This window comes from Marmota flaviventris, chromosome 17 (assembly GCF_047511675.1).
Source record: "Marmota flaviventris isolate mMarFla1 chromosome 17, mMarFla1.hap1, whole genome shotgun sequence".
Classification (NCBI taxonomy): Eukaryota; Metazoa; Chordata; class Mammalia; order Rodentia; family Sciuridae; genus Marmota; species Marmota flaviventris.
The window spans coordinates 32,761,015-32,784,548 of NC_092514.1; the positions used below are offsets into that span (position 1 = coordinate 32,761,015).

At 46.9% G+C, this 23,534-nt stretch overlaps 2 protein-coding genes across 5 annotated transcripts in view; one reads left to right on the forward strand and one right to left on the reverse strand.

Annotated features, from left to right (window-relative positions):
* The first annotated feature begins 44 nt into the window (after nucleotides 1-44).
* On the forward strand, nucleotides 45-5,444 carry Mrm3 (mitochondrial rRNA methyltransferase 3). 3 transcript variants are annotated; one of them, XM_027924532.2, is made up of 4 exons: nucleotides 45-374; nucleotides 632-903; nucleotides 2,264-2,431; nucleotides 4,724-5,444. In XM_027924532.2, exons 1-4 carry the CDS (start codon nucleotides 61-63, stop codon nucleotides 5,254-5,256), a joined length of 1,287 nt encoding a protein of 428 aa, XP_027780333.2. In that variant the 5' UTR covers nucleotides 45-60; the 3' UTR covers nucleotides 5,257-5,444. The 3 variants fall into 3 exon arrangements, with proteins under 3 accessions (XP_027780333.2, XP_027780334.2, XP_071459866.1); XM_027924533.2 differs by having other exon boundaries at nucleotides 632-876; XM_071603765.1 differs by lacking the exons at nucleotides 45-374; nucleotides 632-903 and adding an exon at nucleotides 929-1,422.
* A 3,463-nt stretch (nucleotides 5,445-8,907) lies between these two features.
* Nucleotides 8,908-23,534, reverse strand: part of Nxn (nucleoredoxin) — a 147,390-nt gene continuing 132,763 nt past the window's right edge. The window contains exons 6-8 of one of the 2 annotated variants that reach the window (XM_027924510.2): nucleotides 18,441-18,620; nucleotides 16,442-16,566; nucleotides 8,908-12,869 (exon numbers count right to left, since the gene is read on the reverse strand). In XM_027924510.2, coding sequence (XP_027780311.1) covers nucleotides 12,687-12,869; nucleotides 16,442-16,566; nucleotides 18,441-18,620 — 488 coding nt within the window. In that variant the 3' untranslated portion in view covers nucleotides 8,908-12,686. The remainder of the gene's footprint in view (nucleotides 12,870-16,441; nucleotides 16,567-18,440; nucleotides 18,621-23,534) is intronic. The other variant, XM_071603294.1, reaches the window with a different exon arrangement.

The window sequence follows — 23,534 nt, forward strand, 5'->3', positions numbered from 1 at the left end:
GGGTGACGTCACTGGCGATGGACGGCGCGCTTTCCTGACGTGACCCGCGTTACAGGAAAGATGGCGCTGCTGGTGAAGAAAGTGTGTTCTGTGCGACCGTGGCTGCCAGTGGTCCAGACTTGGGATCTCTACGCGCGGCGCTGGGTCCGGGCACTGCGGCGGAGCCCCTTGAAAGTGGTGTTTCCATCCGGAGAGGTGGTGGAGCGGAATCGCTCCCCTCGGAAGCAGCCCCGCGAGGGGGCGTCTGAGGCGGCGCATCCCCAGGTTCAGCGACCGAAACAGCCGCTTCAGATGTCCCCATCCCATACGCCGAGTACCTGGGAAGAGGCAGGACTTCGCTACGATAAAGCTTTTCCTGGGGACAGGAGGCTGAGGTGATGTGTTTCTGACACTTGTCGTCTACTCCGGTGTTTGTTTTTGCTGCACAGTGGAATCTTAACCTCCTCGTCCCGGAGGAGTTCTTCCAGAACAACCCTCTGGTTTTATTATTTTTATTTTTGCATTATGCAGAATAAGTGTCTCCTTTGGAATTCGTTTTTGCCTCTGCGAAGCTCTTTATGTCTGTTAGAAATTAGGTGTGTCTCAGTATAAGAATGTTGGTCATCAGCCATCTTTTTGTTTCTACTTACAGCAGTGTAATGACAATAGTTAAGTCCAGGCCGTTTCGGGACAAACAAGGGAAGATACTACTGGAAGGTCGCAGGCTGATTGCAGACGCTCTGAAGGCTGGAGCTGTGCCAAAAGTTTTCTTCTTTAGCCGCCTGGAATACATAAAGGAGTTGCCAGTTGATAAGTTGAAAGGTGTAAGCCTCATTAAGGTGAAATTTGAGGATATCAAGGATTGGTCCGACCTAGTAGCACCACAAGGAATAATTGGTCAGTGGTTACACAGTGTGTCACTAGGTGTGAATTTCTTGTTCATACTTGTCTTAGGGCAGCAGATTTTATTTAAATCAAATTTAAAATGTTACTATCTAATCTCTTCTTGGAGGCTTTGTACCTATGATGCCTTTGCAAAGAATTCTAAATTTTTCATTGTATTATCTTTCAGGGAAGTAACTCATTTATTGGAACAATTATATATAGCAAGATGCTTATGATATTTAAAAAAACTGTACAGTCCTTTGGGAGCATGCTTACAAAGAATATTGAATCTTTATTTGATATTAGTTTATATATAAAGAGCTTAGAAGTTTTGGGGACTGGGAATTGAGCCCAGAGGAACTTTACCACTGAGCTTCATCTGAAGCCCTTTTTATTATTATTATTATTTTTTTTATTTTGAGACAGGGTCTTCCTTGTTAAGGTGCAGAGGTTACCAAGGTTGGTCTTGAATTTGTGATCTTCCTGCCTTAATCTCTTCAGTAGCTGGGATAACACGTGTTGCACCACTGCACCCTGCTAGGATTTTTGTTTTTCCAGGTATAAACAGGTGTTTTATGTGCTTCAAATGTGAATAATCTAGAATAGGCTGTGTGGAGGACAGTTTGGTATCACTTGTTAACAGTAAGAGTGTATTTATACCAATTGTCCTTTTCACTTATGGGTGTTTATTTTCAGACACATACACATAGAGTCATACAGGGACATTCATTATAGCATTGTTTGTAAATAAGGAAAATTTGAAATAATTTAACTGTCAGTGGAAGAGCTAAATGAGCTGTTGTATATCCTTATTACAAAATAACATGCAAGCCAGGCGTGGTGGCACATGCCTATAATCCCAGCGGGAGGATTGTGAGTTCAAAGCCAGTCTCAGCAATGGTGAGGGGCTAAGCAGCTCAGTGAGACCCTGTCTCTAAATAAAATACAAAATAGGGCTGGGGATGTGGCTCAGTGGTCGAGTACCCCTGATTTCAATCCCTGGTACCAAAAAAAAAAGTAAAAAATAACATGCAAGACAAGAATAAGGTAGCTTTAAATATACATGGTCATTTCTTTAAGACATGTTATTGAGTGAAATAAGTTAATTGCAAAATAATACATTGAGAGTTTTTATATGTTGATTAAAAGCACCTATATATGGACAGATGTCCCTGTATTTAGGTAGATGCATAAATGTTTTGAAAGCATACACTACAAGATTGAAAACAGATGGGGCAGGCAGGGGATCAGCACTGGTAGAATTTTATGTTGTTTTATGTTTTTAGTCAGAATGTATTCACATATTTCCTATGTCTTTAAAAAGACATAAAGAATAAGTAAATGGAAAATCAAATTATTTCCCACATCAAATAAGTGAACGTCCTTGTTGTTTCCTCAGGGATTTTTGCCAAACCTGACCATGTCAAAATGACATATCCAGAGACTCAGCTTCAGCATTCCCTGCCCTTATTTTTGATTTGTGACAATCTCCGTGACCCTGGGAACCTGGGGACAATTCTGAGATCTGCTGCTGGGGCAGGCTGCAGCAAAGTATTACTAACTAAAGGTAAGAGCACCTGTTACTAGGTGTCTTGCTTGGTTGGGACTCTGGGCAGACATGCACAGGTCTGAATCTTGGATCTGCACCTTACTAGATGTGTGTCCATGAGCAATATGCTAAGGGTCAGTTCCCTCATCTCTGAAGTGAGAATAGTAACAGAATCTTACTCATAGGGTTGTTCTGAGGAGTACTTGAGATGATACAAATAAAGTACTTCGCTCCATGCCTGGCATGATAAATAAGTCAGTAAATGTTGATTTTCTTTTAAAGTTATTTGAAACCTGTTAGGTTATTAAAGAAAAAAATTTTAATCAGGGCAAAAAATTTTAACATTTGGTTTCAGGTCTTGTATTTAATGATTTTGAGTGGGTATAAATTAAATTAAATTTTGAATTCTGTGAAAAGAATGTGTCAATGGTGTGATTATGCCTTTGTAATTCATTTCCCGCAGCCTCAGGTGGGTCACACAGTCCGTCCACATGCTAATTAACCTTATTACATTCCTATCTCTTTTAATCAGAAATGGGGATTAATAGGTTTGGTTCTAAACAGACCTGCCAAACTCATGGGATGTGCCCAAAAGACCTGTTCCACCTTGGGAGCGGAGGAGAGGGAAAGCATCATTCATCAGAAACACTCAAGCTACCATTAAATACACTAATAGTGGCAGCCATTGCTGAGACTTGCCTAAATTGTTTGTTCCAACTCTTCCCAGTCACACCCTGTTGGAGTACATTTCTCTGCTGGTATGAGAGCTAGGTGCTGTGATTCCTTTATGAGTAGCCACCTACTCCATTGTTGAGCGCTGTGATAGGAGAGGTGGTTTTGGAAATGTGTTTATATAATCCAAGCAGTGTGGTTTTTCATATCGATAGTGGTGGCTGGTCTGAAAGAGGTAGAGAAAGAAAGAGTAGGAAATACTTGGTATGGTGCCCAGTGTCAAGGACATGAGGAGAAGGGGGAAAGTCTCACCTTTTCCTTACTCCCCGCTAGGTGAGGGGGTCAGACTAGATAGCTCCTCATAGGTATGAGCCCATCCTCTAGATCCTTTCCCTCACCTCTTCACCTGTAGCCCAGCTCCCATCTCTGGTCCCTGACATGCATGGGAAAGCCCATAGGTGGGGTATGTGTGGGCACTCTCATGTTCTCAGTTTCTTTTATAGTCCTTTTAAAATGCTGTCTGCCTAGTTAATCTGTCCTAAATCTGACAAATTGACTTTTAAAATAACTTCTCATGAGGAGACTTGTGCTAACAAGTTAGGGTAGCAATATGTGTGATATAGTCATGAGGAGGTACCCTGGTTGTGCCATCTCTTCCCCCTTGCCTGTGGTGAGTAGACACTGGGAAAGATCAAGTATCTGCTGTGCATGGGAGTGGTTGGGCCTAGCACTTAACTATATGTAGAAGAGTAGGTTTGCTAACCTTACCATAATATGACAGAAGAGGTGTATGTGAGTGACAGAACTGCCACCTGGGTTCAGGTTCATTTCCCCCTGAATTGCTGCATCGACCTCCTACCTAATTTCCTCATCTCTAGTGTGGGAAATCTGTTCCAATCCAAATTGAACATTGAAGTCAAATGAGTCTGTCTGAATCATAAATCAGGTTCTGTCACTGTTTTGCTGAAAATCCTTCAGTACCTCATACTGTCTTCTGAAAAAAATCCAAACTCTTCAGCTTCACATCCTTGGCCTTCTGTACACTGGCCACTGCCTGCCTCCTCTCTCTTCTCCCACCCTCCACCCCCACCATCAACTCCAGTTCTTAGACATTCTCCCCTTCTCTGACTTTGTTCTCTACCTGGGCCTTTCTCTTACAACATCCTCTTATCCTTCAAGACCCAGCTCAGTGTCATGGTCTCTTAGACATTTGGTGTTTTTCCTGAAAGCCTGCTTTATATCAGGGTTTTCTCTTATCCTGTTTATGCTTCTTTTACATTGTCATTAATATTCTAATTACCTGATTAGATATTGTCCCAGCACCACCAACCACTGTACCCCGAGTTCCGGGATATTGGGTGTTTTAATTCCCTTTGCATCCCCTGGTCAGTGCATGTATGTATGAACAGTGTCAAAGGGATGCATAGAATCCCTCTTCAGCACTAGCAGGGATTAATCCTGCAGTCCCTTTGCTGGACACTGCCGTCATTGGGAAGGCTCTGGAAGGTACCAACTACCAAGAAGGCTCCACTGGGAAACACTTTTGCTTTATTTTCTGGTCCAGAATTAATCTGATTTACTCCAGAGCTCCCACTCTGAGACTTATGAAATCTTGATTAAATCTTTTTTGTTTTCTAGGCTGTGTGGATGCCTGGGAACCCAAAGTGCTACGGGCAGGCATGGGGGCACATTTTCAGGTGCCTATTATCAACAATCTGGAATGGGAAACAGTACCCAACTACTTGCCCCCTGACATCCGGGTCCATGTAGCAGACAACTGTGGCCTCTATGCTCAGGCCCAGATGTCTACTAAAGCCAGTGATCATGGCTGGGTGAGTGATCGACGATTTCTGAAATTTCACAAGTTCCAGGAAGAGGATATAGAAACTGGAGACAGTAAAGACTGGCTCCCTGAAATTGAGGTTCAGAGTTACGACTTGGACTGGACAGAGGCACCAGCAGCTGTGGTGATAGGTGGGGAGACCCATGGCGTGAGCCTGGAATCCCTGCAGTTGGCCGAGAGCACTGGGGGCAAGAGGCTGCTGATCCCTGTTGTGCCTGGTGTGGACAGCCTGAACTCGGCCATGGCTGCAAGCATCCTGCTTTTTGAAGGAAAAAGACAGCTAAGGTTAAGGGTGGAACACTTGAACAGGGACAGGAGCTACCGCTGAAAAAGGGGGCCAAAGTTGTCTTTGAGGATGCCTCCAGCTCCTGCAACCCCAGCATACTGGATGGTAACTGGCTTCCTGGCATGGAGGCAAGAGGTAGGCATTGCTGCCATCATATAGCGTCGGAAAAACAGGAATTTCTACAAGTTTCTGCTTTTCCTCATAAATAAAAAGGTCAAAATTCTTCCTGAGATCTCCCGTCTCTATGAACTTTGAGGGTGTGTGTGTGTGTGTGTGTGTGGTAATTAATTACGTGGGCTCTGGATATACATAATTTAATTGTGTACTGTGGCTGGGGTGTAGCTCAGTGGTAGTGCTTCCCTGACACATATGAAACCCTGGGTTCCATCTCCAGCATGGGGGTGGGGGGCAGGAGACCACTAAGAAGCATTTTTTTTTTTTTTTTTGCCCAGAAATTTCCCAAAGACTGATTGGTATTTTATAGTCATCAAGTATTGGTTATGGGTCATGGTTAAGCCACCTCTGCCTGATAATTGGTCAGTGGAAAATAAACCTAGAACCAGCAGATGACGATGACATTAAAAAGTTTCATTTAAGTGTGGTCAGTGGGTCTCAGTGTCTCTTCATTTTGGGCCTGCTGAGGAGGGCATTGCTAAGAGAGGAATAACCCAGAAGCTAATGGCTGCGAGTCATGGAGCAATAGCTAGCTGTTCTTAAAGCTTGGATATGTCCACCCCTGGGGTCTGTGTAGACCTCACTTCAATAGCCACTGTTATGTATATCCCACCCACCTTATGCCAATCTTTAGAAACAGCTTGATTCATCCGGTGGTATCATCTTCTTAGCACCTTTGCAAATGTTTTTTGAGGACTCTGCAGAACAGGAAGAAATTGACAAAATCTGCAGCTTAACCCTGCAGCAGTGGGGAAAGCGTCACCCTTTTTACTATTTTCCTGTTGTTAATCCTATTTTATGTAAAGTTGTTTAAATGTAATAATGTACTAAGGTACACCCTTCCCCCTACACAGAATGACAGAACTGCTCAGGAACGTGCCAGCAGGCCTGGGTGCTGTGTGAACACAGGAAGAGTGGGTGGGTGAGGTTCTGAGAGCTTGAAGCCCTGGGAACCACGGCTCTGCTGCAGGACCCCCTGCAATTCTCTTAAACCCCCAGGGGACTAGGACAAGTTACATCCTTACTTACCAGGTGCCATCCAGGATACAGCCAGGGAGGTGAGGGCAGATACAGATGGTAATCACCATATCTAATGACTGCCTGTGGACTAGTGTTAGGACTCAATCCAGACACCACTTTTACAACTATAAATATAGGGTTGGAGTTGAGGACAACAGTAGGAGTGTAGTTGAACTATATATACCCTTTGGTACAGTAGTTCCTGTAATGATTTGGACTCCTTAGCTGCTCATTCCAGAGAGGTGGAGTGGGTTGCCAGCAGGCTCAAGAGATACCATGGACCCCCTTTCCGCTTTTCCAGCTCCCTAGTAAAAACTTCCTCCTGGGAGAACTAAATGTGGGTGTGGGTATGTGCTGAGTGATATTGGAAATCAACTTTCACTTGGCAGGTGGTATTGCTTTGGTATGTTGGGAGAGGGGTGTTTGCAGTTTGATTGGCTGTGTCTTCCTCATTAACATCTTTGAAAAGTGCTAGAGAAAAAGAAGTCATACACTTGTGTCTTTCCCACCTGAAGCCAATTTCTTGTAATTTGTGTCCGTAGATGGTGTTCTTGCTGGGTTTTGTTCAAAATTAAAATCAATGAAAGAACAAACTACATCCTTGAGAAAAAACAGCAATGCAAAACACTGGCAAATAACTCTTTAGCCCAGTTTTTGTCCTGACTGTAAGAGGGGGAAAAGGAGTTGGTGTGCCTTTGACGTGATAGTCGGTGGCTTCTCCACAATGTCTGTGAGTTCTTTTTGTACATTCATAGGTATAACCACCCTGGCTGCTGGTGAGAAGGGGAGGGGTGGAAGGCACGCTGTCCTTTCTCTTAAATGACTGCAGGAGAGCAAATGGTGGTTAAGTTCTTATCTGCTGAGTGATACTGGAAAACAACTTTCATGAATTTTCAAATTTGAGGCCAATGTTTGTTCGGTCATCATCTTTGCAGTGAATAGGAATAAATTGAGCAATACATGACAAGAAAAACACTGGCTGAAAGGTAAACCTTGTGGGATGCTGGCTAGGCTCCTTGCCTTTGTCCCGAGGCACAGCTGCAGCAGTGGTTTCTGCCACAAGGTGGCGGGCTGCACTTCAGAACCACCCCTAAAGCCGGAGGGAGGGGTCATGATCTTTCTCAGATTTAAGTTGCTTAAAAGGAGAAGGATAGAGTCAAGTTTCCCTCTACCAAAGAGTAATTGCAAGCTCACAGTTGTCAAAGACCCATCCAGACTGGCTCATGTAATCTTAGTAGAAGCAAGAATCTGAAATTCAGGAGGACATTGGACCAAAAACTCTAAGTGGACAGAAATGGGAACTAACAAAACTGCTACAGCTTTTCCCTGTAACAGCTTCTGAGAGAGCAGCTCTGTGCAGAGGCCAATGTCCCAGTGGGCCCAAGTCTTACTGTGGGAGTGTGCTTGGCCCTTCAGTTAGTGCTACACAGCAGGGAGCGCAGAAACCATTCTCCCCTGCCCCACCCTGGCTGCTGACTTCTGGTTAGGATACTGTTCATTAATGAACAGTATGGAGCTTCTGACACTTGCCTCAGGGTTCACATCAACTCCAGATGTCACCGCCATCCAAGCTGAGCTGCATTTAGATCCACTTTTGTGATTCCTCCATGCAAAGACCCCAGAAACAGCACCCATCCAAGGTTCTCTGGATAGTGCTGAAAACCACCAGCTGTACTGCAGAGCTTGGGGCTCCCCTCTTGGTCCCTGCTACTCCCTCAGGAGCAGACTTCACTTGAGCTCACTTTTGTTTTCTCAAGGAAGCACTCATTGTCACTTAAATTCTGAGATCTTATTCCTTCGATTTCCCCCATGAGATTGCACAAATAAACGAGAAGCAAAATTAATGAATGAACTAAGTCTCTTTAACTAAGGAATCATGTCACATCTGAGCAGCTGAGATGGCAGCTGTAAGCCAAGTCCTCCCTGGGAGTCCCAGGAAGCATTGTTGACGCTTAATGGCCAAGTATGACGGAGACTCCCAATGTGTTATGATTGGAATCAGTTCTGCTCTTCCTACTCTTAAAAATCCCTAGTTGTGTAAGAAGAGCTCCTTTTCTCAGATGAATTATCAACCGATGCCAAAGGTGCTGCTTTCTCAAAATGCAAGGGAACACAGATTGAGGAAGAGGTGGGAAAATGACTGCTGCAGGGTCCAACCTCAGCCTCCCTTGTATCCCTGGAATGAAGGAAGCATGTGCTGACTGAGAGCCTGCAGAGTGGCTCTTGGTAGACTGGGGACTCTCAGGTCCTCTGATGTCCAAAGATCAATTTGGGGGAAACTTGGCTCCTAAGACCATGTCTCTTATGATTTTCCCATTCCAGTTCATGTGGGTGACTTATTTGTATAAAGCATGAGCACCCAAGAATCTAGACCTGAGGCTACTCTGCCTGGCTTGGGCTGTACATTGGCCTATAGAGATGGAGGCTTTCAAGAGTCGGCACATTATTTTAATGGAAATCCAAATGTCCCTCCGAATGAGTTCCACCCACCCCTACTAACACATTTCCTGGTTAAGGAAGTATTCTAAAACACCAATGGGGTGAGCCACACATAAATGGGGCATATTTACTTCATCCTTTTGCATATAAGGTACCTAGAACTTCTTTGTCATATATCCCCCAGTAGAAGAAACCCCGTCATAAAGCAGAACTCAATATAAAATTTTACATATAGCCTTTTGTTTTCTGGAAACACAAGCTCACACCACACATGCTGAGGCCAGTGACACTAATAACAAAGCTCCCGTCCACAGCTATTTGCTCCCCACCCTCCCCAAATTTTCCCTTCAGCAACCTACTTGAAGGAAAGGACACATTCTTGTCACTCTCTTGTCCCTGTTGGCATTGGGAAGAGGGATGTAGGTGAGGTGATTACTTCAACACAACTGTTTTGGGGCAGCCTTGAAAGTCTGCCTAGGCTTAGGCAGGTCAGTTCCTAGTTCCCAAGGCAGTCCTTATAGAGGAACTTCTGGGGGCACTCCTGAATCTCTGTAGCCTATGAGCATCACTACCCCAAGATCTATAAAATAGTTGCACTCTAGAACTATCCTGCAAGCACGGGCCTGCCCAGGCTGGCCAGAGAAATGGCATTGTGTACAGAATGTGTGTCCCTCCCTAGTGACTGGGTAGGGCAGGACCACATGCTCACTGAGGTCCCTCCCAATGCTATAATTTCATGTGTGCAGCATTTCTGCACGTGACCTCACATGTCCATGGTTTTCTTTCTAGCTAAATAGTACAACACCACATAGTACTGCCGGCCTGTCCCCAGGCCACATCCTGCTGTCTCATTGCTGAATTCAGTTTGCTGCCCTGCAGAAGGGCAGGAGGAGTGGGGAACAGCTTTTTAGTGTCTTTAATTAGGCAATAGAGAAAAACAAAGTCTGGCTGGAAATTACCACTTGAAGCTTGTCCGATGCCAAGAAAATAGCACTGGCTCCCGAAGCCGGGATAAATGCTAGCCATTGATTTCAAGGACACATGTGTGTGTGTTGGGAGTGTGTGTGGGGGTTAATAGCACAATACCACCTGACTCCTGAAAAGGAAGCTGGTTTCCTCTGCCCAGTGTACATACCAATCCCAATACACCCCATTTCCTTAAACAGATCTTTAATGTGGGAAGACAGTTAAAAAAAAAAATCTCATCTCTATTGTGAGAATGGCAAGTGGAGGTCATTGTTGTGAACACAAATCTGGGAACTCTAGGGTGGCATTTCTACAGCCACCTTCCTGTCTCAACCGGCAGGACATGGTTCTCCTTGAATGTCACAGCTGGGGTTTTTAACCTGCTTCCAATTAGCAATGAGACTTATAAGGTATCATGGAGCTACTTGGTGGGAATTATCCCACTGCCATTTGTCTGCATCAATGACCTTTAGGATCTCCTGCACCATGGAGAAGGGACTTTTTCATTGGCACGGTGAAGTGAGTCTTCCCTAACATTTTCCTCCAGTGTAGCCACGGTATAGACCTAAACCTTTTTAATAAACCTTCCCACTGAGCTTAACTAAACTACACATCTGCTCTAAAAGGGGAATTCTGGTGACAGGGATCTGGCTGACATTAGTAGTTAGTACTTCAGAAAAGTCAGCCCAGTACAGGCCACTAAAGTAACACAGATGACCAATTTTTCTGTTGCAATGACAGCAACTCCTCACTGGAGTCTGTTCCTTCTGTCCTCACAAAAAAGTAGCTGCAAAGAGGGCCTCCTTTTCTCCAAGGCAGTCATGACCTAGGGCAGGGACACAAATTCTATACATCTTCCAAGGGAGAGGCCTAATCTTGTACCCTCATCTGCCTCACCCTCTAAGGGACAATGGTAGAATTTCTAGAGAAGCCTCTAGCCTTAGGACAGAGCTAGACTTGGGCAGCCCCAACTCTTACTCTATTCTTCACAGGGAGACTCCTGCAGGAGTCCTTGTGTTTTCCCAACCAGCAATCTCAAGAGGGAAAGAGCGGGAATGTCCATAACAATGTCTATAATCTAGGGATTCACCTTGGAGCAAGTACCAAGCCAAAGGGATGGTGACCAGAGCTCCTGGAGGCATCTGTCTCTGGCACTCTAATCAAAATCAGCTTCCTGGCTTCTGGAAACCAAGATGATTTGACAGATGGCCAAGTTCTTGGAATTTTTTTTCTCTTTCTTTTTTCTTTTTATCCCCCTCAATACCGGGGATCAAACCCAGGGCTTTCTTGCACATGCTAGTCAAGTGCTCTACCACTGTGCTCTTGGGATTCTAAAAATTCTGGAACATGGCTACTAGAGGTTCTGTATGCCTTTCCCTCCACTGCCCACCCTCTAATAGAGCACTCAAGTGAAAAATATTTTTGTTATTAAGAACAGGGAAGGCCACTAGATGGTAATGTCCAGAGATGCCTGCTTTATTTCTTACTAGGTGATTGCGTTTCAGGCTGGCAACATCAAATAGTCTAATTACCAACTAATTTTGTACCTCTGAACTACAAATAAAAATCCAATTTAGCAAGGAACACTGTCAACAGCTTATGCGGGTGGGTTGTGGGGTTTTCCAAATAAATTGTTTTGGTTGGCAGATGGCAGAGTTGAGTCAAGGGTAAGCCCTTGGATTGTTTAAAGGCTGACACCTGACTGAGATAGGCTAAACCCCTGTGAATCCCTGGGCCAAAGTCTCTCACCCCAAATGTGGTCAGTTCCACTCAAACAAAAGGGCAAGTTACCTAGGCCTAGCAAAGGGTACCCATGGCCTACTTGTAGTTGACATGCCCTCTGTCCTCCCTCTTGCCTGAGAACACAGCTTCTTCTGAAGGTTCTTAAGGACAAGCTAGATTTCTAGTAAATTCTTGCTTTTCAGTTCTGCTTTGAAAAGAAAAGGGAGTGACAGGGGAAACTGAAAGGGATGCAGATGCCTCAGCAAAGGTCCAGTGGCCTCAGGCACAGAGCTGGGCCAGAGATCTGTGCAGCTGAGCACGGCTCCTCTAAGAACTCAGGGCCAAGTTTCTTGTAAAGATATCAAGGAGAAGAATTCAAGAACAAAATTCCGAGAGAGTAGAAGCTGCCCGTATGAGCAGGCAAAAACCTGGAGAAGGTCAAGACCAAGGAAGAAAGAGATAAAAGGAAGGAATGCAAAACTCTAATCATATGGTAGGAGCTCAATAAAAGTAAGCAATTATATGAATCATTACCTTAGCTACTTGTTTTCTCACCAAAAAACCCCACACACTTTGTTTTAGATTTGGGAGTCCCCTGCCCAAGAACCCACTGATAAGCTGCTATTTCTCCCTCAGACCAAGAAAGACTATATCTACGTCCCCTATAAAAGGATGCTCTCCCCAACAGCTCTGAGCTGATGTCTGCTGAGGCCACGCCCTTTCTCCACTCCACCAGCATGTGCGTGTGCGTGTGGAGCAGCTCCCTTCTGGCTGTTTTGTGTGCGTGCTGACTCCAGAGCCAGAACCCTAATTCGATGTCTCTGCATGCTTATTGTGCAGAATACCCTGAACAATCCTTCACCAAGAGCTAGTGACCTGGAGAGAGTGCTGCAGTCCCAGTTCTGGCCCAGTTATGCCATCCCTGTGAATGCCAGGCAGAATCTCCAAATATGGCAGATTCTGCTGCTGCTGTGAGGATGTGCACCCTTGGGTGCTAGTGAGGAGTTAATGCAGAAACAAGGCACCACAGAGAGGTTGGAAATTTGGGTTGTGTGATTTAGGACCTGCTGGAAAAGTCCAAGGGCAGAGGGGAAGAAGGGGAAGAGGAGGAGAATGAGTCTTAAATAAGGTCTCAAGAGGCTGGAGCCCCACTAGATGGGCTCTGGCTTGAGCTTTTCTGCTAGGAAGTCATTCACAAAGGCCTCCACAATGGCAGGGGTGATCTCCTCCACGTCCATCACATACTTGGCCCGGGCTGACATGTCCAGAATGGTGAGCAAAGGGGCAGCTTCAGGCAGGTTGGTGTAATCTCGCAGGGAGTCAGTCATATCATCCTGGAAGTCACCAGAGGGGAGAGAAAACCAGTAAGTTTTAAAAAGAAGAAGTCCCCTGGGCCCCATCTCCCCAGACTGCATGGAATGGGACAATTCCATCATCCTGAAGAGCAGGCTACCCTCAAGGAGAGGTGGGTTCTTGGCACAGGCAGCAGGAGACCGTGCCCTGTTATGGGGAGACCACTTCAAAAAATTCCCTCAGATCCCCCAAACCATCAAGCAAATCATCTTTATTAGCATGAAAGCAACTCTGGTTATATCTTCTGCTTTTTAAAAATGTGATGTCTTTTGATTGCTTATTTTTGCAAGCAACTCTCAATTACTTGCTAACTCTACTGTGGCTTTTCTGAGGCCATCTGAACTTCAATTCTGGAAAGTTTTTAAACAAAAAACAACTCACTACCCACCACCCCATGGTTTCAAAGAAGGCAGGAGACACATAGCTGGCCAACTCTAAACATAGCTGCGCAAGCACCAAGGTTACACTGCTTCACTGTATTTGTTTGAGAAGGACATGGACACTTTCTTGTACATTCCCAGCAGCTGTGCGGGTGAACTTCCCTCATATCAGATACTGCCTGATTCAAATATAAATGCAAACACAAATCCAAAGACAAGAAAAAGGTTTTGTCAGGGAGCAACCATTTAAGGTTACCTTTCATGACACTGACCCCCATGAGGTAGATAACAGTCAATGGACTTTACATACCCATCCTGAAGTCATTTCCCTACAAAATGCACAATATTCTAAACCCAATGAAAAAGACAGACACTGTTATGGTTTGGATATGAGGTGTCCCCCAAAAGCTCATGTATGAGACAACGCAAGAAGGTTTAGAGGAGAAATTATTGGGTCATGAGAGCCTTAACCCAATTATTGAATTAATTCCCTGATGGGATTAACTGGGTGGTAACTGAAGGTGGGTAGGGTGCGGCTGGAGGAGGTGGGCATTGGGGGCATGACTATGGGGTGTATATATTGTATCTGGCAAGTGGAGTCTCTCTATGCTTGTTGATCACCATGTGAACCACTTCCCTCTGCCACACTCTTCCACCATGATGTTCTGCCTCACCTTAAGCCCCATGGAATGGAGCCTGCTCTCTATGGATTGAGACCTCTGAAACCATGAGCCCCCCAAAAAACTTTACATCCTAAAATTTTTCTTGTCGGATCTTTTAGTTAAAGTATCAAAAAAACTGACTAAAACAAACATTTTGCAGAAAAGGGGCTTGGATTATTCTTGGTCTCAGATGGAGGTCAGCAGGAAGCATAAAATTTATGACTCACTGATTTCTTTTTTTAATATTTATTTTTTAGTTGTAGTTGGATGCAATACCTTTATTTTGTTTATTTTTATGTGGTGCTGAGGATCGAACAAAGGGCTTTGCACATGCTAGGCGAGCACTCTACTGCTGAGCCACAACCCCAGCCCATGACTCACTAATTTCTAAGACAAAAATAAAATTCATGTATCCATGGCAAATCTTTAGGTAGACTATTAGTGAGATGACCTTTCCTGCCCCCTAAAACACCATGCACTTCCCAGCAATGCTGTGTGATTCAATTTCTCAGGCACTCTTCCCCCAATTCAGGCCCTTCATGTGAGTTAGTAAAAAGTCTTCATGATAAATAAAGGGAGACACCTGGACAAATAATTTATGTCTCATTCCCATTAGGAGGCCTGCACAAGCCAAGCGTTCCACTGCTTGCCCTCCCTGGATCCCTCCAATCAAACCACACGGATGAATTTTAATGTCCACCAGGGTTTCAGAGGGGATAACTTTTGCCTGCCACAGGGATATGATTGAGACAAAGTCCTGGGCTCAGTCAATGCTCGATGTTCCATCTTCCTCTGCCTGGCCCCCTTCCTTCCATGCTGCCTTGCTTCTGAGCCTAAGGACAGAGAACTGGAACCTGGAAAGCCCAAAAGGCCAGAAGCCCACGTGAAATGCACAGGAAGAACATGCAGCCAGGTGGGGACAAAAGCCGCAGATGACTCAGATGCCTCTGTCCAGTTTTCTGGTCCAGGGAGCCTCCTTCCTCTGGGCATGAACAGGTCCATTTGTCAGAACACATGGACAGAAAGAGGAAGAGCACTGTTCCTGGAGTCACGGTAATCTCATTTCAGTTCCCTCCCTCGCTACCTACTTCCTATGTGACCCTGGCAAGAACTTCCAGCCCAGGTCCTAGCCCCTGTCAAATGTATTTAACAAAATGGATTTGACAGAGGTTCCTAACACATGGAGCTTCTGTGAGGGTAAACCAAAGGCCAGCAACCCCAGCCCTCTCAGAGAGAGCCCAGGGAGCAGTTTCAGGGCAACCCTTCATCTGGCTGGAGCCTTACTTTATTCCTCTGTGAGACAGGACGATGATTATGTTCCCAGGCAGAGAGGTGAGGTACAAAGGAAACAAGCAGGTGAAGCACTTGGCCCAGTGCCTGGGTTTCCGTAAAGGCCCCTTTTCAGCCACTTTCTAAAGCCCCGCCCCACAGGGACTCAGCCCTTTCTGTTCTGCACCCATCTTTTCTTCGGAGCCATTCTGTGGGGTTAGAGTTTAATAAATGCAGAGCAGCCTCGCTGGGCGCTTTGTGTGCAGCGCTAGTGAGCCCCAGGGCCTGTGAACCCTCTTTGTTCCTTTCCATCCCAGGGTTGGGCAGGGCGACTTGAGCTGCCTGCGAGGGGCCCTCTAGGGCCTGCAGGGGCAGCTATTGAGGAAGTGATGAATGGGTGGCTCAGGGTGTCTGGCTGCTGCCTGTCTTCTCCAGCCTCTCCTGGGATCCAAACAGCGTGAAATGAGCGTGTGGGCTCCTACCAACTAGAGGTACAGATGGGTGAATGAAGGAGGCAAGGGTAGTCTAACCAAGTGTCAATGACTTTTTCAGGGGGCACAGGGGTGGGATGCCATGAGCATGCGCAGAAGGGGATCCTGTGGGATAGACGCCTGCGCACCGCGCATGCACACATGTCCATCTTACTGAACGAAGCGGCTAGCGGGTTGGAGGTTCCCTCCTCTCCAGGGCTCCCTTCTAACCCTGGGAAAAGTTCCCTGTTGGTCCAAACTGTGGGGGCCTTCAAGGGCCAGGCCTTGGTTGAAAGGGATTGGGGATGACAACAGTTTCCAAACTTGATCCTCTTCCTGGGCTGGCTGGTAACTAACTGTACTCCCAACTACGGCCAAAACCAGAATCCCAGTAAAGAGCTAAGCTCATTTTGCAGGCTGGTGCAGAGAACCTAAACCAGTCCACACTTTATAAAGCACCCAGGGCATGGTTCTGACCAAGCACCACCGGAGAGAGGGTGGATTGTGAAAGTTTTTGGTGGCTGTTCTCCCCAGCAGCCTGTGTGGCAGCGGCCCTGAGAGGGCTTGGTACTGTTGCAAAAAGGAGGGGAAAAGGAAGCAGCAGGGGTAGGAAATGGTTTTCCATGTCTAATGACATGTCTTTTCTTCCACATTGGTCTGTGGCATAATCAGCTTGGTCCCAGAGGTCCCCTCAAACTTCCTAGAGGCCACTATTATATCCTAAAAGTCCCCAGCTAAGAGAGCCAGGGCCATATCCTCTCTCCACACTCACCTCCCCAGCCACAAAGAATAGAAGTGGTGCCTCCTCCTCTTTGGCTTTGTACTTGGCGATGATCTTCTCAGCTATTGGCTGAATCAGTTGTTTGGCTGCCTCAGATTCTCCATCATCCTCAGAATCTGTGATGGGGGAAAAAGAAACAACAAACTCTGGCTTGTCACCTACCACCCCCAAAGGCCTGGGGAGCTGGAGAAACACCCATCTAAACAGCCTCTGAATGGAAAAGAACCTCCTCTTAGACATAAATATAACTTTCCGTGTGCATGAGTGGGCCTACACACATGCACACATGTATGCACACACACACACGTACTAGCAGCAAAGCAGGCTCTAACAGAGCTCTACTGCACAGGGCTCACCAGGAACAATTAGCCTCACTGAGTGACACAATGCCCCAGCCAGACAATGCTTTTCATTGAATTCTTTTTTTTTTAAGCCTTTTTTTCTTCTTCTTTTTTTTATATCTTTATTTTATTAATTTATTTGTATGCGATGCTGAGGATCAAACCCAAGGTCTCTCGTGTACAAGGGGAGCGCTCTACCGCTGAGCCACAACCCCAGCTCCTTCACTGAATTCTTTAAAAGCTGGGTTTCCTCTAAGCCAGGACCTGAAGTATCTGGTAGTTTTCTTCTCAATCATAGAACCAGAAGCCATGACCTGGGAACCTCCAGATTCCCAGTGAAAATGGCAGAAGTGGTGGTACAGTTGAGGTTGAGGACTGTGATTTCTTTAGTGGGTTTCATGGTGCTGGGGTGAGGGTACCACACCTGCTGTGATGCCACCTCCACAGCGAACAGCCAGACTCTCCTGGAAGGGGAAGACTGGCTACATGGGAGAACACAGACTGGAAGTGGCCATGTAGAGGGTCCCAGGGCTCAAGCTGCTGAAACCTGTAGCCAAGAGCAAAGGCAGTATCCCCAAGTGATAAAAGTAGGCTTCAGTGGTGGAGGGATTCCATTCATACATGCTACACCACATGATAAGTTTGTGGTGTGCAGAGAGAGCAGGACACACTCTGGATCTCCATTTAGTTTGCTTTGCCTCTCTATGACCCTTTCCACATTGCTGCAGATGGTCCTGAGGTTCCTAATTCATCCTGGGTTCAGAATTGTTTTCTAACTGGCCACAGATGTTGTGTGTATGCCTGCAGCAGGCCCTTTTCCAAGGCCACCTCTCTCCAGGCGGGCACCATCCCCACAACTCTGACCCAGGCTACAAGTCAGTTGGCTTAAGAATTCCTTCAGGTCTGCTTATTGGCTTCCCTCCTGAGAGCCCCTAAACCAGACTTCAGAGAATCGGGAGGATGAGGAATATACTCCCTGACCCTCGGTGAAGCAGATATGGCACATCTCAGCCATGTCCTAATACGGCAGTTCATCTGGAGGGGAGCAACAAGTCCTTAGGCCGAGGGGAAGGTGGCTCTTGGCCAGCAGTTGCTTAGTTTGCAAAAGCAACCTGGGTCATCCCAAAAGGCTGCAGAGACCTCACGTGAATGTTTCTCTGCCTCTTGCCCAGGCTGAGCACAGCACCCAAATGAGAGTTGCATTTGGCTACAGGGAAAAGATAGAGCCAAGAACACTGCCCTGGGCTGGCTCTAACAGCCTCTGGCTGTTAGCAGTTCCTCAGAGCACAGAGGAACACAGAAGCAGGTGGGAGTGAGCCAGGCTCAAGGGGGCCCAGCCTCCTGCAGCTGCAGTGCAGACAGCCCCGCCTCTTTCTTAGGGGGTGGGAGTAGGGGCATCCTCCTGGCCTGACCTATTCTGCCCAGCTGGCAGCCCAAGCAGCTACGGAGGAAAGCACAGCAGCTGTCCTAGACCACCTCCCACAGGGGAAGAGCCATGAATAAATCATTGGGGTCAAAAGCAAGGCTGGTAGGGAGAGACAAAGGCCTGGGCTCAGCCTGGGGCAGCAAAGAGGCTTCAGGGACAGGCACCACCCCCAGTGAGATCCATTCTGGCCCATCTCCCTCTGTCCCACCACTGAGCTCCATACCTACAAAAAGGACGAGGCAGGGCCCCTCGTTGAGCTGCACAGCGTTGGAGTCAGAGAGCTCCAGCACGGGTTTGGGGTGCCATGGAAACTCCCTGCAGTCCTCATCATTGAGCACCTCCACCCGTCCCTGCCGGGTGATCACCTCCCCCTGTGGGTCCAACACAATGAGCGTGGGGATGCCTGCAAGAGAGAGAGAGAGACAGAGTTCACACTAGCTTGGCCACTGGCCTGGGAGAGGAGGTGTGTCTGGAGACACAATGCAGTCTCAGAGTTAAGAATCTGGGTCCCCAAGCTGGAAAGCCTCAGGTCAGCCACTAAATGGCTACAGAACTGCTGTGGTTCTGCCTGGAACCTCTCCATAAAACGCTGACAAGTCACCAGCCTGTCTAGGCCTCAGTGTCCTCAGTTGCAATGTGGTAAAGGTGTTGTAGTTCCTACCTTTTCTGGTTCCATCAAGAGCATGTAAAGAATTAGGCACATGCCCCGGGGAGGAGCTCAGTGGTGGAGTGCTTCCCTGGCACACACAAGGCCCTGGGTTCAACCTCCAGCACCGCAAAACAGAAGCAAAAATATTAGTACAGGGTCTTGGCACATGAGAGCAGCTGATCATTGGTGGCATCCTAAAGTGATCCTAATGGCACAGGAGACCTCCGCACTTGCAGGGAGTCTAAAGCTGACCGAGATGATGTTAGAACTCACACACACTCCCACATGGCACCCCTGCCATAGACGCACACGCAGCACTAAGCAACAGATGGAGCAGAGTCCTCACACGGGCAGTGGGGGGGGGGGGGGGCGCGCACCACAGTGAGCAGGGGAGGAGCCTACGGCCAAGGCTGTAGCCACACAAGTGAGGGAGGAAGAGAAGCCATGCTGCCAGCCCTGGCCTTTTGTGGCCCCCACTCTCCAGTCCCAGCCCTGCTGCCTGTGGAGGCTCTGATACATGCTCTGAGAGAGACAGTCCCCAGAGGGAGCAGTGCATGGGAGTCTTGGGCTGGAATAAGAAATGCATTGCAGGGGCTCTGATTGTGGCTCAGTGGAACAGTGCTTGCCTAGCATGTAGGAGGCCCTGGGTTCGAGTCTCAGCACCACATATAAATAAATAAAATAAAGGTCCATTTACAACTAAAATAAATATATGTATATTTTTAAAAAATAAATGTATTGCAGTTCGTCGGCAACAACCACCACCACCACCCCCCGCCCCCAGCCCAACACACACACAAAGCCTCAAGTGAACACTTAGAGAAAACCCATTCTGAGTTATGGTCACCTCTAAGTTTGCCACCACCCCCATTCTCCTCCAGCCGGGGCTACCCCCACCAACCACAGAGTCAGCCTTGGCCCTGTCCTTTGAGGACATGTGTCTCTCCATTGGCAGTTGGTCCCCTCTCCTTTGGAGCTATCCAGGTGCCTCTCCTCCACGGCAGACCAGAGCTTGAATTTTATATGAAAGCCAGAGCAATTTAATATTTATAGATTGCTAAGTATTTGGTCAGTAATTTGCTCCACTGACATTTTACTTCTCTATGAGGGGAACACCGAAGTACCAGAAATATGGCCTTGGTGCTTTGTAACCTGCAGCGGCAGTCAGCCCAGCGGGCATGCAGCGGTGGGCCCATCTTCAAAAGGAATAAACGAAACCATTATGTTCTAACTATTAGAAGAAGTGGCTGGGTGTGTTAGGGGAGAGGTCCAGAGAGAAATGGGCTCCTGAGGACTGCCATTCCCATCACATCACATCACACACAGACACACAGCGTCTCCTCGGGGACTTTGAAGATGCACTGGTGATGAAGAGGACTCCTGAGCATGAGTCCAGGCATTTCCAGCCTCATACTGTTAGCTGCGCTTTCCCCTCGAGGCTGGGCCCCATGTCAGGTATGTCTTCATCCCTGGGGATCAGGACCTGGACTTGAGTCAGAGGCCTGAAGGGGGCCCAGGGCTGTGGGCTACTTGGGGCCAGCCAGCTACAGATGAGTCTTCCACATTGCCACACTGCAATCTCAAAAAAGCCTTGGCTTTTAATCAAGCTAGTGTGTTTCTGAAATCAGGCAGTTATAAGCACTGGGTCACACCAGAGCCATCCACGGCTATGATTAGACACATCAGCTGGCCAGTTCGTAGCCTGCACTCAAGATGTAGAGCTGGTCTGCGGAGCACAGGCAGGCACAGAGAATGGATAAGGAAGGAGAAAAGGGAAGATTGCTGGTCAAGCAGGCCAATTCCCGGGTCAGAGCCTCAGCCTCTCCGAGGGACTATGGTAAGGGGCCTTCTTTGTTATCATAGCCAAAGTCTCTTGGGTCCACACCCATGAGGAACAAAAGTACAGAGCTCCAGCTGGTTGCTGGTGAATCTCCTGCTGATTCCACCAAGGGCCAGATCCTCTGGGCCTGGGTCTCCCCACCTCTTCCCCTTGGCCATGCACAAGCAAAATCCCTTCATGTTGGTAATTAGAGCACGAAAGCCTGTGTCTAAAAAACCTAGACAGTGAGGTACACAGGGACAAGACAGTGTCAGGCATGTGACTGTGGTACATAAACAGAAACTCACTCAGTAAAATATCTATAGTCAGTCTCTGACCCAGAGAAACCCCTGTGTTTGGCACATGGATGGGGAAAAATCCACGCCCACTGTGCCTGGCTGGTCCCCTTCAACTGACCTCTGGTTTTGGCCCTATAGCCAGAAGAGTGTGCTTTCCTCTGATGCTGAATCAGAGGTCTAGAAAAGGGAACTCGCCTGTGTGGAGTGTCTGCTCTGTGCCAGGCAGGACACAGATGCTACCTCACTTAATCGTCATAACAGGTGACTGCAGGGAGAACCACTATCCCTGACTTATGGATAGTCAAGTGGCCTATCCACTGTCACCCAGCTAATCAGTGGTCTTGCTGGGACAGGAACCCTGTCTGCCTGTTGCAAAAGCTGCAGTTCTCTGTCAGGCCACTGCCTTTGCTGAGGATTCTTCTAGCACCTGCATGGGGACTCTCCTAACTAGGACCAGGAAGAGTCCCTGTAGAAGCAGCTTCGCGTACCACCTTCTTCCCTCCTGTCTTCCTTCCAAAACAGTAGGGAAAGAGGCTGAAATTGCTTCTCCATCATGCAGTCCCTGAAGTAGGTTCTCTAAAGTCAAGACTTCTCAAGAGAAAGTAAGACAACACCTCAACAGGAACTTACAAGGAATGGCAAACTTCTAATTGATGGCATTAAACAAAACATCTTCCACACCATCAAGGAGCTTCTTGCAAGGGAATGAAAAATGGACAACTCATTGCTGCTTAGCTAGGGCTTGTTGTTCCCAGCCTGGATGGCTGGGATGTTGAGGGAAAGGACAGTTGAGACTCTAAGGAAGACCAGGCAAGTCCTTTAATTTCTTTGAGCCTCATTTCCACAGCTATCAAATGCAGATAATGGCATAATTCTGTCTTAATTGTTGTGGGGAGGAATAAACAAGATTTAAATGTAAAAATGTTTCTAGCAGAAGATCATGTATATAGTAAGTGCTCCATTAAGTATTGGCTATTATTGTAAATCAGTTCATTTTTTAAAATGCCATCTCTAAACTGATGATTTGAGAAGTGGAGGTGTAGAGAACTGGTGCCTTGTTCTACTGAAAGCAAAGAACCCTCAGGCTGGGCTGGGGAAGTTATCTGAAGAACAGAAGAGAGACAATGTCAATACTACAGCAAGAGTCCCAGGAATAGGATGTGAAAGCTATCTGGCTGCGACATCTGTCACCCCATTGATCGCCAGGGTTGATTCGGCTGATCTGGCTGGCTAGGCGGGTGTCCCCTTCCTCCCTCACCACTCCATGTGCGTCCCTCCCGAAGCTGCGTGCTGGGTCAAAGAGGATGACCTTCCCCGATAGAGGAGGACCATTCTTCGGTCAAGGGTATATGAGTAGCTGCGCTCCCCTGCTAGAACCTCCAAACAAACTCTCAAGAGTCTCAGGAACAGTGATGCCTGTCATGCATGGGGTTGGTGCTCTTTTATTTGTGCCAACTCAAACTTAAGTTTCAGGCTTAGAACAAACAGGTTATCTTCCTAAAGAGGGCTCAGGTCCAAGCTCCTAGCCTTAGGGAGCTGGGCTGGATCTCAAGCGGTTCCTAAGAAGCCTGTAATCCCAGTACTTGGGAAGCTGTGGCAGGAGGATGGCAAGTTTAAGGCCAGCCTCAGCAACTTCATGAGATCCTGTCTCAAAAAATATAAAGGGCTGGGGATAAAGCTCAGTGTCAGAACACCTCAGTGTTCAATCCTCAGTTCAACCAGGTGTGTGTGTGTGGGGGGAACACAAAGAAGGAACAATGAGGCCTATGAAGCCAGCTCATTCATTCCTCATGGGAGGAGCCTATTTGTGACTATTTAGAACAATCTTGAAGCTAAGTGTACTGAGACTATTTTTCTATTGCTAAAGAGATAGAGTTTGTGGAGGTGACAGGGCAAAAAAGTTGAAATCATCTGGGACCTTGGGGAGAGGGAGAAAGACACACAGGATTGCAACCCAGGTTTCTCTGCATCTGGATGGCAGCATGACCTGAGGGTACTTGGAATAATTCCCCAATCGGAGGAGAAATCAACAGAAAAGCAGATGCTAAGACAGGAAGCATGTGTTAGGGCACACGGCAGGGAAAAATACTATGTGATCATGAAAACAGTCATTATGAAGACTGTAGCAACATGGAAATGGTTTGTAACATATTGTTAAGGAAAATATGCTACTTGTACGTTACAACTGCAAATAAGTACCTGTGTGTACTGACAGAGACCAAAAGAACTCAGAAAAGTGGAAACAGTTATGCTAGCAAGGCAGAAGAGTGGGCGAGATAAGCTGTATATATATTTGGGTTTTCTTTTTTGTTTTGTCATACTGGCAATCAAACCCAGGGCCTGGCACACACAAGGCAAGCTTAGGTTTTCTTATATGGTATCATGATGCATGCATTAACATAGAATGAAAAATCAGAACTGAAGGGCAGCAGGGTTGGATAAGAATGAAATACAAGCCCATGTCTTAGCCAGATCATTGCCAGTTGTTTGTCAGATCCTTTTTCCTCTCCTCTTACTGGTTCCCCCAAACTTTCCCTTATTGAGAGAGCT